Consider the following 20,041-nt stretch of genomic DNA (forward strand, 5'->3'; position numbering starts at 1 on the left):
ATATTTACAAGGCAATGAGAGGTTTATTAATGACTCATTCCAAGTATTGATTTACAAATATCTCTGACATACTTTAATAATCCCCTCTATCTAACATCAAGTGCATTTATAATTCCCTCTATTTGACATTTTGTAGTCTATTTCTTTCTCAATTTGCCTAAATTATTTCGAATTTTAAAGTCTCTCATCCGGACTAGCCTCAATGTCTTCAAATTTGAGAAAAGACACTTATTTACTTTGCTAAAATTTAAAGTTGGAAATTTATGTTTTCAAAACCCCTATTAGGGAGTTTTCCAAATAATTCAACAACCATTAATACTTTATAAAATGTTCAAAAGTTAACACTAGCTAGCCCTGCTCATGGACCCTATTTGGACGTTGGAAATTGTCTAAATTTCCAATATGCAGCACCTAACCTCAAAACTGACAAAAGAAATGAAGATTAATATACAACGTACTAGACATATGGACTAAATTTGGACTTAGAAATAGTTGTCGAACTTTGAATGTACCTAACCGAAACCTAATTAACCAACAAAAATAAGTTACACTACGCCTAATAACGTAATTTGTATACATAATGCATCATACTCCTTCATGCACATTTCATTTTGTGTTCATTTAAATCAGTACGTCTGGTTAATTTAATTTCAATTTGATTAATTACGTTAATCATATCACATGCAATAGGCATGGATGTAACACAATCTTTCCATGAATTTTACACTCAGTATAGTCTATATCTATTTCCTTAAGAAAAATTCATGGACCACTCAATATTTAAAATTTGGATGACCACATAGATTCAAGACAATATATACTATATTACGAGCATGAAAATTTTCTGCAGGGTCATTTCTCCTCATGATTCAATATGATTTACAATATAACTTCTCAGGTACGATTAGTGCCATGATTTTAACTAATTCAAACATGTCAAAGTTTTCTAGTTGCTAATCATATTGCATCCCATTAGAAATCAGGAGTGGGTGCACTTTGATCTCCCTGCCACAAGTCAACGGCAATTACTTGTTACTCCAAAAGTTCACATAGATGCAAGTGACCCTCTATCACAAATTCACAATGATGGAGAGGAGTGTTGCCATTCCATCACGACTTGGGTTCGAATCCCGTCGGCTCCCTAATCTAACAAATCTATTGTTTGACAAAAACAAAAAAATCACATAGGTTAAAAAAACAGCATCTCAGTTAATTTAGTATATAAATGATTATGGATTGTTTTATTCACACCCCATGTTTTGTTTACTAACCTCACATACTTAATACATCCCACATGTACTTTTTAAATCAAAATTTATTTTAATACAGCTCAAGTGTTTTTCAATGCTACCCCTCCCACCCCCACACGCTCTACTCAAATCCCACATCAAACTCTTCATAAGTTCTATAAACTTGTTTTCTTCACAACGAATAGAAGGCAATGAACAAGCGAAGGAACTAGAATCAAGTATGAAACAAAAAATTTCCCCTATTCTCTATTCAATTTATAACATTGTTATTCGGTGGGGTTAAATAGCCATACCTTCCGCCAATCTTTTCTTTGATAACATTGTATGGTTCCTTCTCTATTCGAATATATATGAATTCACATGCACATCTATTCGGTGTTATATCAGTTTGTTCTTCTAGGTTGCACCTGCAAAGTAAAAAAATGTATTGCTGGTGTTAAACTAACCAATTTCCTTTTTTTCTTTCCAATTCCAAAATTTCTCTTATCAGATATGCAGAACGAGGATGAAAAATAATCTTTTTGCATTAACGTTTTGTGCTTCTAGTGGTTAGGGTTTTTGTTATACAATGAAGGAGGTGAGTGACTTTGAGATCTTGAAAAAAAACAATCTTAGAATACACGTCTAAATTAACTTGGGGTGTATTTAGAAAATAATTTTCCTTTTTAAAATTTTATTAGGCCTAAATGGTCATTTTATATTAGGTATATAAGCCACTTAACAATAAATTTTTATGTGGGGTGTATTCAACAATATGTGGGGTGTTAATAAAAAACCCCATGATTATTTGTAACTAAAATTGGGATTTTCAAATATTCTTTGGTGTAAATATATAATTTCTATATACAAAGGGAGAAGGGGTTCAAGGCGTGTGGCAAAAGACTAGTAGGTTAGGAAATTCTTGAAGAATTACGTAGTTTTCTTGTGTGTTAATTTTCCATATATATGGCCCTATTTATTTATAACCTCTCTCTATTTTAATAAATTTGTTTTATAACGATACATTAAGGTCAGGATGTGAGAATAAATTAGTATCGAACTTGTCATTCATGATATTCAAACCAAAAAATGTTCACTTACATTGAAGAAGAATACCACTAGATCATATACTAAGCGGCCACCTTTTGATAATTAAACGAAAGCAAAACTTATCAAAGACTCCAAAAATATGGATTAGATTCTTTGTTTTGGACTTAATTATTATGTCTGAAGAAAAAAAATACTCGTTTTAGAGGCCAATATACTTTTTCTTTTGGAAGCAGATTGTCTGCCCTCCTATTTGAGTGCCCTTTCCATCCCCTCATATTTGCGCGGTCACGGTTAAGCCACGTCAACATTTTATATTCTTATTACCTTTTGTCTTATTATCTCTATTAAAAAATTAATATAAAATGTTGACGTGACTTAACCATAACCGCACAAAATAGAAAGGGATGAGAATGACATCCAAACAGGAGAGCAGACAATCTGCCTCCTTTTCTTTTTCCTTTTCTTAAAGACAATGACTGAGCTACATACATGGGCCGAATTGTATACTCAGAAGCAGTAAATTTGATATCTAAATTATCCCCTGCACATTGGAAATTAACAAATGCTCACACCACCTAAGTAGAAAAATTAACACATATGAAGTGCATGCCAAAGAATCAGTTCTACTTTGTTGTAATTAGAGACCACTAATTGGAAGATATTTTCAGTATGTCGGTAACACGGTTTTATATATCAAATGTCATAATACAAGTGGTTGAAATTTTTAATTTTAAGTATTCAACCATTTATATTATAACATTGATGTATGCCGTGTTTTCGATATACTAAATAATCTCTCCACTAACTGGTTTTTTGCTAATTTTTTTTATTTTTTTTTAGAAATTGGACCAAAGTGTCTGCCACCTTCCAACTTTTTAGAGCAGAGTGCCTAGAAATTTCTCTTCTTTATAGCTTTAAAAGACCATCTCTATTTTCCATATAAAAAAAAAAGACTTTGGAATACTGGATCTTGCTTATGCATGCAAATCTACTATTAATCCCCAGAAAGTCCTAATATTCTAATATGTCTTCTGTGAAAATAATAAGATTTTTTTTTCTTCATAAGTGGCACAGCATTGTATTCCAAGTTCAGAAGTCCACAGGTTCACACTCATGATCTGGATTTTGGTTTTGCTGCTCCATCGTTCTACACATAAAGTTAGAAGTGGAAAAGTGTGACATGCAAGGCTCCATCGTTCTACACATAAAGTTAGAAGTGGAAAAGTGTGACATGCAAGGCATATGGATGCTCCTGTACATTCATTGGATCCTCAACTATAATATTTCAAGTGTGTGTATATATGGGTAATGCTAAGGAGATTGTCGATTTAAACTATATTTTGTAAACTATATAAGGTGGTTTTTGATGATTAGATTATTATTTAAGTGTTGATTAACGTGTTTATTTCGTATTGGTGGCACATCACATAATTCACAAATATAAACTAAAAAATTAGTCTATCTAATAGTACTCAATACTCATACAAATATATATATATATATATATGTATATGTATCCCTATATATTATGTGTTATTCTTAAGATTAGAGTAAGAGGGTTGGTACGTAAATCTTAATCTAGAGGCCTCTTATAGGTTAAGGGTCCAATTTCTTCTAGTGTAAAAAAATAAATAAAAGTGAGTAGTGCCCATATATTGACATATGGTAGACCTCAACAGTACCAACCGAATCAGAACACCAACTCGGTAAAGGGTAATATTATTCATACACTTATTTTTACTTATTACATACCTTTTTTAATTTTCGGTTGCTGGATCGAATGAATTGAATAAGACCAATGACCAAAAATTAATAAAGATGTGTAGAAAGTAAAAATGAGTATGTGAATGGCACTATCCCCCGATAATTATTGTAAATTCGTTTTTCTATTTATTGATATATCATGAGGATACAATCAAAACTCCAAAATTACAAATTAAAACTCCTTCGAAGTTGAAATTTAACTTTTGTAGAATAAGGATCCGTAAAGAATCTCCGTTGTAATTTATGAATCTCTCTCACAATCCAAACCCATGTTTATTTCAAGCCACAACACGAATTAGACAAATCCAATAATCTAAGTAGCGAACCAGAAGAAATTTCTGTAGTTGAATAGGTCTCGTTTGATAAGTTCAATCCTTTCAATATGTTATCTTTGCTTAGTCTTGCGAAGTAGGAAATTCCTGATAATCTCAAAAAATAAGAGTCATCCAAAAATGACCAATCATAGTACTAACGCCAAATTTGTGTCTCTAAACGCATACTTTTCTGAAACTATAATAAAAACTAGTCGATCAATGTTCACATCAATAGATTTTAGCTTTTACAGAACTGCAGGACCTAAAACAGCATGAAAAGCTTTGAGTTGCCCTGATTACTAATTGCATTGGTGTACATTACAAAATTAAGCACATGCATGTTATATTATGTTATCTAGATGAGAAAAACAACAAGTTTAAAATGGCGCCAAATAATTAGTCATGTCAGGATTGAAGTTTTATATCGACCAAAAATCTTTAGGGTCTTCAAGTGGGACCCCCCACCCCAGATGCAATTCTGCCTATTCTTCTTATATAAATGCCCACCACCTCCCCACTTCACATCCCTCATCCTTTTCCTATTTCAGTCTTCATTCTCTGCTCTCTGCTTTTTTTCTTCTTCAACTAAATTAGCTACCTCTTTGTTTTGTCTGTCATCAGCTTCTACTTCACACTCATAAGATAGGCCTTTGTCCTTCTATTTCAAGGCAAAATTGTGTTACCCTACAAAACTAGGGTTACTGCATACTGTTGGGGGCTGCGTTTGTCCAACGAAGATCAGACACGTGGCAAGCATGAAGGAGAATGGCAGCAGCAGGAAACAAGGTGCACCCTCGCCCTGTGCAGCATGCAAGCTTCTCAGAAGAAGGTGTGCTCAGGATTGTGTGTTCGCTCCCTATTTTCCTGCGGATGAGCCCCAAAAGTTTGCTAATGTTCACAAAGTGTTTGGTGCCAGCAATGTGAACAAGATGTTGCAGGTAATGAAGATTTGTATAATTCGTTAGACAAACAGTGTAAATTAATATAGTTTTAAAACTTTAGGGTGCAATTCAAGAAAATTAAAACCACATGACCCATTCATTTTAAAAATCACTTTAAACCTTGAAGGTATAAAATATAATTAGCCCTAAATCGAAATAGAATCAAGAAATAGAAAACAACAAGAAAAGTACAAAATGAAAAGAAAAAACAAATGTAAAAATCACTATATATCTTCTACCCTTTTTTACATTTCAATTCTTTTTTGTAGGACATGATGCTTCATAGTCATAGATAGAGGCAGGCAACCAATAAAGTGTCATAACTTGATTTGGGACCATATATTTTGTTCAGCCAAATGAATAAGCATGGCTGGTGACGCATATTTGTTCTACAAAGATCATAGAGTGGTAGTGATCATTACATCAAGCCAAAACATGTCTTGTAGGACCTTTGGCCTCTCATTCGGGACTAGGGTTACTAGTTTAGAAGCCACTTTAGGAGACTAACTTACTCAGTTGTACAATATTTCAAGTCAATCACTCACAGTGATTAATTTGAAAAATTGTCAATTATGATGTAAGTTTTCACCGTAACCACTGCCAACTTGCTTTTGTGGTCAAAAGTTAAAAGACCATGTTTAATTGTGACAATTGCAGGAGCTGCCAGAGCACCAGAGAGGAGATGCAGTTAGTAGCATGGTGTATGAAGCAAATGCCAGGGTGCGAGACCCAGTTTATGGGTGCGTTGGGGCAATTTCGTCTTTACAACAACAAATTGATGTGCTTCAAACCCAACTGGCTGTGGCTCAGGCAGAGGTGGTGCACCTCAAAGTGCGTCAGACCGCATCATTCTCGAACCATGGGTTAAGTCCGGCTAGCCCGAGTAATAGTAGGTCACCCTCATCTAAGTTCATGGGCTCTCAGGCTCGACCCATTTTCGACATGGATATGATGGTGGACCATACCAGCTTGGGAATGGGAGAGTCCATGTGGTCATGCTAAGCTTAATTAATTGAAAACATTTTTGCTCACCACGATAAACTATGGTGTATGCTCACCATACATCTAATTAATTGACACGTGTCATTTCACTTAACTCTAGTTAACTTTCACATTAAATGTTAGTTTTTCAATTTTGAAAAAAATTAACCAAGATTAAGTGAAATGACACATGTCAATTAATTAGGTGTATGGTGAGCATACGTCATAGTTTATGGTGGTGAGCAAAAATGCTTCCTAATTAATTACTGAAGTCTACTCTACTATAATCTAGAGAGTAATTAGCTTTGGTCATCATGCCTAATATTTGCTTTAGCACTTATAATATAGTCCTTAATGTACATCGGGGGTAAACCTAAGGACGGTTACAACAGTTCAAGCGGTGACGGTGACAATGACAGTGACCAAGGCGATTCGCCCGCTTCAGTTTGAGAAGGGTTTTCCATTAGTAACTGGATTGTAAATATTAGTTTAACTTATCGATATGTACATTGGGTAATCATATAGTCTTGTGGGACTTTTTATATTTGCTCCAAGCGACTTGATGACTTTGGATGTGTGAATCCACTAAACAAATTGGTAGTTTGGAAACAAAATTGGGAAGAGGATTGTAGTAGGATTTGCAGATTATGGAGCAGTAAATGTATGAAATATTATTAAAAAAAAAAGTTATTTTCCTCTTATTTTTGTGTAAATATTTGATCATTTGCTGCTTTTCTGTTTTGGAAACGACTCTTTTATTTGCATATTACCACAACCGTTTGATATATGAAGAATTTTTTTTTAATTTTTTTTTTTATGGATTTTTAACACATAATATGCGTGATAGACAGATACCTAAAGAATGAAATTACTATGTCATAAGTCTTTTTTTCTTGAAGAGTTTTATCAAAAGAGTTCTTCAATTGACCGCATGCATATAAGATATAACCATAGCCGTTGAATACAGGGAGGATTAATTATGAATTGTCTTTTTTTGTCGAAATAATTATGAATTGTCTACTCTACACACAATATGCTTGACTAACAAGTGTCACGAACTAACTGTGACAATTACCTAAACAAAGAAAATTACTATGTTTAAAGTCTTTGGTTAAAGATTTTGTACCAAAAAAGTTCTTGAAGATTTCGTTCACCAATCTTTGGTAGGTAACCTCCGCATTCTTGAGGCCAAATGACATCACCTTGTTGCAGTATGTTCATCTCTCTGTCATTTGCACAATTGATCTACAAATTTTCATGTAAGTCATTCCTACTTACCTACAAATTACAGTCTAACATGTTTGCAAAGCAACTCACTAAAATAACAAAAAGAACAGCTTATACACACACGCCAAACTGCTATTTGATACGGTTCCCAAGTATTTTCAAATGACAAATGAGTACCTTACTACCATATGACGGTAATTAAACTATGCTTAGGTATAGCACAAATAGAAAAAGAAATGTTACGTGGGATCAGTTTCAAACACAAGCATTTGGTACATATAATTTCAAGTAATTTTACAAATTATACAAAGAAATTAAAAACAAACAAGAAAAAGAAGCTCAAACGTCCTTGGCAATAAGTTCACCATTCACTAACTCTCTGTAAGCAGCCACAGGCCAGCTGAAGCCTCTGAAAACCAAGCTAGTAGCCAAGGGTACGTCAATGATGATCTCCTTCTGCGTCGGCTTCTTGTCATCCCTAATGGCAATCAAGTAGCTCCTCCCAACCCACCCGATCCACCCAGCAATGTACAGGAACAAAATACCAGGCGTGATAAACTCACCCCAGTGCCTCTGGTCACCGCTGACAATCAAATGGGGGAGCCCATCGGACCCACAAAGCAAACCCTGCTTGCCATAGTTGGAAAACCTCCTCTGAGTCTTCTCTATGGTGGCCTTGATGGCTAGGGCTGGTGCACTGTCGGGTGCATACAGCTTCAGTGAGGACTCGAGCTTTTTGATCTGCTGCTTCTCACGCTTGGCGAACTGCTTGGAGTCTTTGCATGGGGTGAGTCCCGAGATGTCAGCAACTGCAGGCATGGGGGCTGAGCCAATGAGGATGGAGGAGAGTGCGAGTGCAGTGGAGAACGCCTGCATGGGCGATGCAGTGGATATTTTCTCTGGGGTAGGGTTAGGGTTTTGGGAGGCTGAGCAGAAGACCACGGTTCTTGGCAGCTTTGTGGCCATTGGGGAGCTCAGTTTCAGCTGAAACATAGGTTTTGAGAGGTTTGTGGGGATTGTGAGAGACATGGTTCTTTCTTTCCTCTCTGTTTTTTTAGGGTTATGGGGGTTGTGAGGAGGAGCAGAGAGGAAGGAGGAGATCTTGGAAGGGAAAGAGTGTGGAGGGCAGGTTTTTAGAATCTTGGAGGAAGAGACTGGTGGTGGAGGAGAGAAGAGGGAGAGGGGATAAGGTGGGGGGAGTAAGGAGGCTGAGGTGGATGATTGTAATTGGTTGGAGATTGTTTGGTTGTGGGTTGATTCAGATTTTCTATCAATCTATCCTAGTCTAAAAATCATATCCAGATAATGAGAGTCTCCCTTAAATTTTGTAGGTTTTGTGCGCTTTCCATCAACTTGATCCCATTGTTTTACAAGCATATTTAAAAGGCAAAAAACTCAATTCAAAATAGATTCTCTTTTGCAACCAAAGATATGGTAGAAGTGACGTCATACATTTACTAAATATTTGCCACATTTTTAAAAAGCGAAGTCATCTAACCAAACCCTAAAGTGAACCGCTCGTCTAATAAACGCCTGTAACATCATAAAACAACTTCCAACTTAACTTGGAAATTCCCTTCGTAAGTAGTAATAATAGCATCCCTTTTTTTTTATCAAAATTTCTTGAATGTAACAACATTTTTTACCACAATTTACAAATTCGTCAAGATCTCCTGAATGTAACAACATTTTTTTATCACAACACCGTATTGAACTCACAAGCAGAATCCTGATCCCTCCTGTATGTATGACGAACTCTTGGTCATTTCAACCCATGTCATGCAAACTCACAGTATTATTCCTGATTCCGAGCAGGAATGGATTTGCCGGATCTCAAACTTCTAAACTACGTGTTCCTCGAGCTTCATCAGGTCACAGACGATCATGGTAATGATGATTCATGCTTGAAGTTTTTCCCTATCATAAAGGTGGTCGTGAAGATGATTCTAAGAAACACGTACTCCACGTGAAGATCATAATGGCTGGAACGTCCCTTACCGAATACTAAGCTACAAAAATTGGGGCCTCGGTCTAACAGGACGATTGCAGAATCTTTCACCCCCGAGCTTCTGCACTGTACTTCGTGATGACTTGAGTTGCTATGAAACCTGATCCTGAGCCTCAAAGAATAGCCGTAGAGAATGGACTCAAAGACGGACCAGCCCCAGTCTTCAATTTCATCATTGCTTCACCATTTTGGATTACCTGGTCACAAGCCAACCCGGTTTCACTAGGACATCTTGCTTAAAGTTGCGACCAGTTACCGATGTAGACTCACCCTGACGACGGAAACACTGCACAAGAAAGGATGTTAATATAGAAAAAAACCTTATTACTAGCCATGAACAATTAATATAGAGTGCCATTAGAAATAGATCCGCTCAAGAAATTTAAACTGGAAGGTTGTATAATCTTGTTGCATGTAGCAGGTCACCATGCCAGTTCGCCTTTATTTTCCTTTCTTATCGGTATCAAGCCATTGTCATAATGTTTATTAATTAAAACAATTGTTCATTCTCCCACAAATGCATGTATTTTCCTGTGTCTCAACAGCGAACCAGACGAGCAACTTAGAAATAGTACAGTACCAGATTTTTCTGTTAAAGGAAAATCGAAAATATATAATAAAAAAAAGAGTGGGGGCTATCTTGTTAGGCGTTCTTATTTTTTATGAAAGATGGGACTATCGAAATTAAAAAAGAAATTATCCTCAGTGTGTTATGAAAGGCCAGTGTTACCAACCTTGTAACAGACTATGGTGTCATCTGGGTACATAGCAAAAAGTTTAGTTCCAAGGCGTGCATGACAAGAATCACAAAGGCTTTCATCATTGATCTGCACATGCCTTGACTTTTCCTCCAGTATTGCTAAACTTGCATCAGTATCTATGGCACGGGACAGATTGTGCACAATCTGAAAAGCAATTAATGTATCGGCTCAATAAGAAATGAAAAGCACAAAATATGGCTACATGCAAGAAACTTCAGAAAAAAACAGATTCACTAGTTTCCTTATGATATGGAGAACATAGCTCAATACCCACAAAAAAAAAGAAAACCAATGAAAGAATGAAAAAATTTCACAATCTTAAGCCAAAATGACAAAATCTCAAACACAAACGAAACTTACCCGTCCTTGACGGTGATGATGAAGTCGAGCTCTCAACATTCTTAATATAGTCTCACAGGCAAGTTGAAGAGGCATATCTGGCGACAATCTCTGCAACATCAAACCAGATTTTTTGCACAGAACATGACAAACATCAAATACTTGGCAGGGTCCCCAGCAATAGAAATGTGCTTTTAGCACACAAGTAACTCAACAAAAGTGTGCATTTGTGTGAACTTCGATTTTTCTCTGGTACCCACCATATCCCAAAAAGTTGTGTGTGTGAGAGAGAGACAGAGACAGAGACAGAGACTGATACCTCTAAAACTTGCAGAGGATCCAATGATTCCCCGTGATTGTGGAGTAGGCGAACAGCAGCTTTAAACATAGGCTCCTTACCATCTTGTGGATCCAAATACATATCAAGTAACCTGAGTTCTCAAAGAAAAAAACAAATGGAAAATAATCAAGAGGCAATTTTAGATACATCAGAGATTTACTTACAAGTGTCTATAGGTGTTTTTGTGTGCTTGTCACATGTGGAGAGCGAGAGAGAGAGAGAGAGAGAGAGAGAGAGAGAGAGAGAGAGAGAACCAACTGCATATAGACATCTGGTCTCCCAATCTCAGCACAATATTTGTCAGCAGCTTCACTGTTTTCCAGCTTCCTGAAAAGCCATTGTATACTAGTTCACACATGCTGAAGTTTGCACATGGAATAATTATTGTTTCAAAGTGCGGATGCTACTGATATTTAAAATGATACCCAGCTGAAGTGGTAATTAATGTTATTATTGTGGATATTTTTGAAACCAAAATGAAACTTACAATGCTAAAATTTGGAGCACCAATGCCTCTTGCCCTAGTTTCTTGTAAAGAATAGCCTGTTGAATAAATTAAGAATCAGAGATGAGCAGTTGCAGCATCAAACAACCAAGACCGGTCATTTTGGCACTACAAAATTATCAACTGCCATCCATGATTGGCCCAACAGCTAATAAAATAAACTTAAATGGCTCAGAGTAAATAATCAGTATATTCAGATAGCCAGGTTCAAAGCAGAATTCAAGACAAGGTCCATAAAGGGTTACGACAGACCTTCTCTGACCACAATTCTGATCCCTCGATCAAGTCAAGAACCTCCTCTGGGTCATACAAGTCTGAAGACTCCAAAAATATCTGCAGTCTTTCCCGAACAGGACTTTGAAAGATAAAACTTATTCTATTATCTGAAATGTTTGTCTCTTGTATTCTTCGAGGATCAAGGTTTTGGGAGGCAATTTCTGCTTGAAAAGCTTCAATTGCTGACTTGGCAAGTGAGAGAGCATATAACGTGTGGAACTGACTGTCACTGTATTCTTGATCTTCAATCAACCACTGAAGATACCTGTGTAAATAAAGAGTTAAAACTCAAGTATATGCAGTGAAGGTCACATCACATCAAATAAGGAAGAAACATTTGTTTTTCTTTCTGATAAGTAATAAGTACATATCACAGTAAAGGCAATCAAGGAAAAATTAATATGGCAAATGCATTCGACAAAACAAAAGGCACCCTGGAACAGTAAGATACAAAGAATAGCACTTTAACAAAAACACTAGGTAGTTTAGCATGGTTGCATTGTAGTATTGTACTGTTATAATGGTAATTATAATTGAAAAAATGTCGTCATATTTTTTAAGATTGCAAAACCATATTCAGATCAAGACAGTCAACTTGAACCCATATGCGGTTAGAATGGATGAGGATTATCAGACTCCCACAAAACAACCACCCAATGTAGTAATATTGAGATAATGTAAGCCAAAGAAAATGGACTTCTTTTAATTACAGATGTGTACATTTTACTTAGAAATCTCCAAAAGCGAAACAATTATATGATACAGGTGGTTAAATACAATGAACATGGGAGGCTGTACTGTGGTCTATGTAATTGACATACCTTTGAAAAATCTCTACCTTCTTTGGATCAATAGCTGCAATAACTTCATCTGCAGTAAAAGAGAATTTCTCAAATAAATTAAAACTGTTTTAAGCATTATTGATAACCATTTGTTAGCAGCATAATACATTAATATAAAAGGCTACTATTTTTTTTAAAACAAACAAAGGACAAAAAGCTGATAACAAAATAAAGTTTTGAATTGTTTTGATGCCCACTTCAGAGAGATTTTCCAAATGGACACATTCTGGCATAGTTGACCGATGGCACAGACATTAAGGTGCACACTTCTTATACATCACTCACCTTACAACTGGATACTTCCCTTGTGCTTTGGTGCCTTTTAGGTCAATTGAATACTTTCAAATTTTCCCTCCAGAATTATTAATACTGAGATTCTTTCCTAAACAAAAGACGTCATTTTCTACACATGTAGGAACTTAAGGTTTGCTTAACTAAGAAGACTGGGATGCAAATGGTAACAAAAAAAACACACATCAACCAAAATTCACTGGGAATCAAGGACCCACCTGGTGGAAGTTGATTAGTTCTTTTCTCTGATGTCAAAACCTGAACTGCAAAAACCTGGTTGATATCTGCAACCTAACAATACCAACCATCTCCTAATTAAACATTGGACTTGCGAAGCACAAACTGTAAGATTTCTCAAAAAACTTGAAAAAATAAAACAAGATAAACCATCCAAGATAAAATAGGAACAACCCTGCAGATATTAACACGTACCCATCCAAGATGTTGTAGAACAAGCGCTGGATCAGATGACTCCTCAAGAAGCTTTGATGCCTCAGCTGCAGCAGTCTCCTTACCAGAGATGATACTTGTACCACCATCCTGTGAGCCATTCTCCAACATGGGGTCTTTCCAAAGGCCAGAGGAATAATTTCTTGCCAAGATGCGCCAGATACCAAGAGCCTTTGAGCTAATTCCTTTACTTGCATATAGGAAGGCAAGCGTTCGTAAATGCCCAGAGTCATCTAACAAAGTTTCCAACTCTTCCTGCACCGCCCATGCAAGTTCTACAGTCATCCTTCAAGCAGGCTCCAGACAATAGCCTCTGTTTTGCAATGCATGGGACAGTGCATTGTCTTGAGGCCTATAAAGTATATTCTCTTGATTCCAAAACCAAATATAATATAATGTCTTCAAATCAAGGACATGTTGCATGGTACTCACAATTTCTACCATCCTATGGTGTGCCCTTTCTAGTTGGTTAAAATCCCAAAACCATCTTTCAGAGATTAAATCTAATGGTATTTCGACCCAAAATTGCAACTTTATTGTGGTGCAAATTGAGGGAAATTTCTGTTGGATTTCTCTTAGCATTTTATTCAACTACACTAACCATCAATCCCCTTTTCTTATCCAAACAATCACTATATCACTTTCTCCGATTCATATTCTGGTATAAATGATTAAAGAGTATATCCTAGTCCTAGAGTAGTTGGAATCAAATGGATAAATAGGGTCTACAATGAGAACACAACTTTTTTTGTGTACAGTTTTATTAATAGTTAATGTACTTGATATTTTCAAGCTTTTCTCAAGACACCATCTGATAACTTTTTCATCCATTTCCATTGGTACTTAACCTAAACAAAAACCAAAATTTTGGGCACTGGATCATATATAATCTTGTTTTTTGTTTTTTTATTCTAAGTATTCAATTACAACATGAACCATTCAAATTTAGGAATTATAACAGCAAGAAGACTAGAAATACTGCAGGATGGAAACAGGTACTCCTGATTTAGGAAAGTTGTAAAAGCACAAATGCTTCGGCATGGTAAAATGTATATATGAGAGAGGCAAACAATAAAGAAACAAGAAAACATACCACAACGCAAGAATTCATTGATGATGCCAGCTTCTCCATGTCATAAACATTATTCAAAGCTCTGTAGAGGTACATTAATAGGGTCTCAACTCCCTCCTTCACTGATGGAGTCAACTCTTTCTCACAAGACACCTCCAAATACCTGTAGCAAGAATGTACATTGAAAACCTTATTATAATCCAAGTACAAGTTAGTTGCGAAATTAAATAAAAAGAACCAACAGAAATCAAGATAATAACATTTAATAAGTAACCAGAAGTGATGTAGTCACCTAGTAATTGATTTGATGGCAGACTCCAACAATTTATCCCTGCTTGGAGGGTTCAGGAGAAATGTATCATCTACCACAGTTTCTACACCTGCTTTCCTAAGAAAGATTGCTCTTTGAATTGCCATCAACCCGTCATCTACAACATCTTCCAGGGGTGCAGGGGGCGGATGCAAACCCCAATAACGGTTTCTAGGAACCTAAAAATGCGAGTTCAAATAGTATGATTACAAAATTCAGATGGCTTAGCAGCACTAACGCATGGAAATAAGCAAGCTGATAATAGAAGTACTTATGTTCGTGCTAAATGCATCATAAATGCAGGCCAAAATTAAATTTGTTTTCAGATGGAATTTCTTTTGGATGTGTGTTTTTTATGACTACTACAAAAGCACAAGATAGTTCTTTCACAATTGTTCGCATTCACAATGTTGTGTTGATTGTTACATAAAATGATATATTGAATATCATTATGTGATCTTTCTTGAACTACACAGTGTCTATGTACTTTTTTTCTTAGTAATCTAACATCCCCAACAAAATACAGCAAGAATATTAGCCTCGATATTCTAATGAGTATCACACTGCATGTCCTGATTTCTTACACATTTTGATGTGCAATTATCTTTTAAAGAAAACACTCCTCTCGTTTTTAATTAAGGTAGAGACAACATATGTGAGTCTTATTTATATAGGATGATATTATATGTGATCTGAATACCCTGATTACAAGCAAAAAATCCCATACCAATAGTGACCATCGATTTGGATCTCTCATTATGAATGGAAATACTTCAGAAGGCTGCATTGTCTCAGACTGCAGAAAGTGATTCACTGCTTCCTCAAAATGCAAGTCAAAAAGTAAGAGAAACCCCACTTGAGCATGAACAAATGAGAGCATATCCTTCGATAGTTCACCCTCACACTCAAGGTCCTCCACCAAGGAGATGGCCTCCTTGAAGTTCTTTTTTCTCAATAGATCTTTAATTTGTTCTTCAGAGGGTAATTTCCGATAGCAAACAATCTATAAATTTGCAACATGGAGGGCAACAAATAAAAATCTTTGTTTTGTTCATGTCTGTATTCTGAAATGAAGCTAAAGAGAGTAAAAATAACCATTGGATCGATATTTTTCCATACCTTGGTGGGGGTTGCAACAACAAGAAGTTTTCCACTTCCATCTTCCTCATCTGCAACAATGCAAGGCCCTCCTACCTCTTCACCACCAAAAGTGATCATCTGAATACATCTGCCTGTTTTCTTATGATACAACTCCAGCTTTCCATCCCTTGCAATAACCACATATGAAGATATCTCCCCAATAGAATCCAGGTCACTATGGAACACCAAGCTACCACCAACTGGCTGCCCATGTGCATTAGCTATGATACCAACATTGTCCACCAACAAAAGCACATTCCATTCTTTACACAACAATTTAAGCCGTGGCAGACTACAAGCATCCGGCAGCGAAAATATTACACCACTTTGTCCGGTAACACATGAAAACAAACTATATCCATTAACCGTACTGACAATTATTGAATCATTGAGCCATACCATGGTCATAACCTCATCGATACACTGAATTTCCTTGAGAATTACAAAAGACCCATCATCAATGTCTTGGTCACTTTTACCTACTCTGTTGCTCAAAACAAGCTCTACCAATACCAATCTTTTACCAATAACAACAGAGAAAACATGATGGCCTAAACGCTGCTGCGCAGTTTCTTTCATTTTCAAGCCATTTGCTCTGATCCCACTTCCCCACTTTTGCAAAAGCCGCTGACTTGTGCTTGTATACTCTGATGAATTACTAAGACCTGACAAATTCGAGCATTCTGATTCACTGCTTCGCAACCTCCTTGTGATGACAGAAATTCCTCTCAAGAAACTCAATCTCTTCAAGGGGTGTAACAGAAGCGAATCAACCAAAAACAGAAACCCGTCTAAAAGTACCAAAAGCTTCTTAATCTCACCAAATACTTGGATAGACTCCACTGAGGTATTGCCAACCAAAACCTTTTGCAAAAACGAAATGTTTTGTGGGATTGAAGGGTTGTTGGAAGGATCAGATGGGGATTGATCATTAGGATTTACAGAGAATAAAACTAAGGTTCCAAACTGAGTACCAAGGTAAATTAGACATTGGGAGTCGGAGAGCGTGGAGATAGCAAGGGATGTAACTCGTGCACGAGAGTGGTCAGAGAGGTTGAACAATGACAGTGGCTCAAGGACAGTGCGACCTCTAGGTTCGGGCTCAGCCATGTATCAAAGGGCTAATTCTCGACAATGAATATTACAAGATCATACACCCTGAAATTGCACGTAACTCAAAACTAATTACAATGCTCAGCACTATAATCCATCGAGCTATATAGCACAAAAACTTAAGTAGACTATTACTAGAGCTATTACAGCAACCCCAAGTCGAAAATCGCTTGATTGCACGGGTAAACAACAACCCGATTATCGAAATGTCAGCATTGTTCAACATATTTTCTACATAGTGATAATCCACAAGACCAATTCAATTGCAGCACAAATTCAAGCTTTCATGCATTAGAATAAGAAACAAAATTTCTCACTTTGTCAATCACTAAAATATCAACACCAAAACTAATGGCATCCCCCCCCCCCCCAACCCCAATTTCCGTCAACTTAAAAGACCCAAATCCGCGAAAAAGTGTCCAATTTTCTTCTATTTCCACACTCTAATTAATCATTTTGTGTAGGTCGAACTGAATTTAAAAGAAAATAGCAAAAAAGACGATAATTTAAGAGAATATTCATACTTGAGATACTAGATGACGGAGATCGCAGGAAGTCGACGGAGCAAGGCGGAGCTTGCCGAAGCTCCTCTGGTGGTGGGGAAATGCCAAAACTGTTCGCAAGTCCGATTCTTTCACCTAAGGTTTAGATCCTATTCGGACACAATCCATGCGGACCCTCGGGGATCCCTTAATTCTCACCGTTCACAATAGAACGAACGATCAGGGATTAAACCTCATTTTTTATTAACTCCTCGCTCACCAAACGTCAAAGTTGTAATGTTCTTATTTTTTATTTTCTTTAACGTCATTTTCTATAGGTTATATCTCCTCCACCACCCTTTGTTCTCTCTCATTTTATTTTTAGAGAAATGGTTTTTGTTTTAAGCAGTGGCGGTTTCAAGATCGGAGAGTCTCAACATAAAAGTTTTAAAAAAAAATATTAGATTAATTTGGTTCCATATCATCATTTTCTATTAAATTTGGTTTATTAAATAAATCAAGATTAATCTCAAAGGTAATAAAACCAACAAATTCTCCTCAACAACATAACGCAATTAATGACTCTACAAAGATAAAATTTGTTAATGTAACATATATATTATTAATTGGGAGTTGGGATTAGAGTCTAGGATTAAAAAACTTATATGAATTTGGAAGAAATAAAATTAGGCAGCAAATTGCGATAGAACGGCAAATGGTGGTAGGGAATAGGGTAACTTGGGTTTAAAGTTGGAAGGTTGTGACGATATATTGGGGCTAGGAGTTCTTAAATGTAATTTGGGGATACTGGAAAAGACGAACTCTATAGAGAAAACAAAGATACTTTAATTTTTAAATTTTTGTATAATGACCTGGCTAAAAAACGTTGCCGTTTTGGCTAGGTCTTTTAAAACAAAAATTAAAAACCTCTTCTTCTTCTTTGTTACAAGCACTGCTTCCTGCACATCCATGGAGGCAACAAGCCTCTCCACTGCACCTGCCCAAATTGTTGTAGGGTCCCGAAGGTCGATCACAAGTGTTTCTTCGAGCTTCCAAAGGGTCTCGGGTTCCTATATGGATCCGCCAGTGGTTTTAAAGTCCAATATATGAGATTAATGTTGGGAAGTGGTGGTGGTGTTAATTTCAAGGGTGCACATTTTCTTTTACTTTTTACAGATCTTTGTTATTTTTTGTCCATTAATTTTCATCAATTTATTTAATTTGACAGTTTCAAATTGACAAGCGTGTATGAATAGTAAAATAAGTGTGTAAATAGCACCATCCAATTTCCTTTTTCTTTCATCGTATTGTTGATTGAATTTTTTAGTATTAAAATTTGTGGAAATATCGATAAATGTATCAATATCAGTATTGATTGTCTTCGATAGAAATGATGGAAATTTGCTAAAAACGTGGAAATTTAAAATGAAACTTATCAAACACTGGTTTGGACAAAATATAAAGAGTTTCTCTAATATTTAACCGATACGTAGGAAATACCGACAAAATCTATCGAAATTAGCCGAAACTTAAGAGCTTCTTCAATATGAGGTCTTTTTGTATCTTTCTCTGATTTTTTTGATATTTTACGAAAATATCGACCAAAAATTTCAAACACTGCATATGATTGAGTTGCGGTCGGTGCACCCCTTTAATCTCATATCATGTCAAGTTACTAACAAATAACCTGTTAGCGACTAATGAAAATTACTAATTAGACAAGTAAAACTTGTTTTGTTTACACATTAATTATTATTAATCTTGTTGTTAGAATTTTGTTTTGTAATTTGGTATATTGATTGAAAGGAAGCATTCAAGACGTTCCCGTGGTTTTTCCCTCTCATGGGGATGAACACATAACAATAGTCAATCACTGATGACATGGCTCAGCTTGGATGTATGCAGCTGGGTGATGGAGTGAGTCCCGCAACGACCACGTATACAGATAATAGAGAAATTGACGAAAAAGTAAACAAAAGTATGATATTGGAAGGAAATTATAAATTAGTTGGATAGCTAGTAGTAAATCGCATAAACTACTCATTGGGTTAGGGACTCTTTCTAGTCTTCATATGTGAATGTTCTTCAACAAGCAAAGCATACTCCAACACTCCTCCCCGTAAGTGCAGTCTCTCCAACATGGAACCGGATCCCCTTCGGATCCTTCAAAACTGAGCCCACTAATCAATGAACCGGGCAGGGCCGGCCCTAAGAATTTGGAGGCCCTAGGCGAGTCTTCAAAGTGGGCCCCTAAAGTTCGCAAACCTCCGACTCTTTATATATTGGTATGTAGTAAAAAGAATTTGCTAATTACATAAAAAATTTATTTCTTTATCGAATATCATTAAAAATTAATATCAAAAGAAAAAAAAATATACTAATTTTACTTAATATTACATGTCACATGTCTTTAGACGCAAATGCACTAAGTGTTTGCAGTCAAGAGTCTAAGATTGAGTGTGAAGAGTAATAAAACTTGATGATCAAGACTGTTGATTCATGAGAGTAAAAAACAATAAAACTTGATTGACGAATATAATAATTCAACAACGTCAAGTGGTTCTCTTGTGTTCTTTCTAAAATCAACACACACTAGCAAATCAAAT

General features: G+C 36.1%; 3 protein-coding genes across 5 annotated transcripts; 1 reads left to right on the forward strand and 2 right to left on the reverse strand.

Annotated features, from left to right (window-relative positions):
• The first annotated feature begins 4,880 nt into the window (after window positions 1–4,880).
• Window positions 4,881–6,980, forward strand: LOC103423488 (LOB domain-containing protein 4-like). The gene is made up of 2 exons (XM_008361572.3): window positions 4,881–5,295; window positions 5,956–6,980. Exons 1-2 carry the CDS (start codon window positions 5,113–5,115, stop codon window positions 6,298–6,300), a joined length of 528 nt encoding a protein of 175 aa, XP_008359794.2. The 5' UTR covers window positions 4,881–5,112; the 3' UTR covers window positions 6,301–6,980.
• A 779-nt stretch (window positions 6,981–7,759) lies between these two features.
• Window positions 7,760–8,933, reverse strand: LOC103423489 (photosystem I reaction center subunit III, chloroplastic-like). Its single transcript, XM_008361573.4, has one exon. The coding sequence runs from the start codon at window positions 8,533–8,535 to the stop codon at window positions 7,846–7,848; it is 690 nt and encodes a 229-aa protein (XP_008359795.2). The 5' UTR covers window positions 8,536–8,933; the 3' UTR covers window positions 7,760–7,845.
• Window positions 8,934–9,091: 158 nt separating this feature from the next.
• On the reverse strand, window positions 9,092–17,689 carry LOC103423608 (vacuolar sorting protein 3-like). 3 transcript variants are annotated; one of them, XR_003773635.2, is made up of 15 exons: window positions 17,478–17,689; window positions 15,820–16,998; window positions 15,428–15,703; window positions 14,683–14,879; window positions 14,412–14,553; window positions 13,301–13,573; window positions 13,087–13,159; window positions 12,557–12,605; window positions 11,712–12,000; window positions 11,442–11,497; window positions 11,209–11,281; window positions 10,934–11,045; window positions 10,636–10,725; window positions 10,249–10,419; window positions 9,092–9,800 (listed from the first exon to the last, which is right to left on the reverse strand). XR_003773635.2 is itself a non-coding variant. In XM_029102986.2 (15 exons), exons 2-15 carry the CDS (start codon window positions 16,948–16,950, stop codon window positions 9,708–9,710), a joined length of 3,021 nt encoding a protein of 1,006 aa, XP_028958819.1. In that variant the 5' UTR covers window positions 16,951–16,998; window positions 17,478–17,689; the 3' UTR covers window positions 9,092–9,707. The 3 variants fall into 3 exon arrangements, 2 of the variants coding, with proteins under 2 accessions (XP_028958819.1, XP_028958821.1); XM_029102986.2 differs by having other exon boundaries at window positions 11,213–11,281; XM_029102988.2 differs by lacking the exon at window positions 15,428–15,703 and having other exon boundaries at window positions 11,213–11,281.
• Between the last annotated feature and the right edge of the window lie 2,352 nt (window positions 17,690–20,041).

Source organism: Malus domestica, chromosome 05 (genome assembly GCF_042453785.1).
Source record: "Malus domestica chromosome 05, GDT2T_hap1".
In the NCBI taxonomy this organism is placed as follows: Eukaryota; Viridiplantae; Streptophyta; class Magnoliopsida; order Rosales; family Rosaceae; genus Malus; species Malus domestica.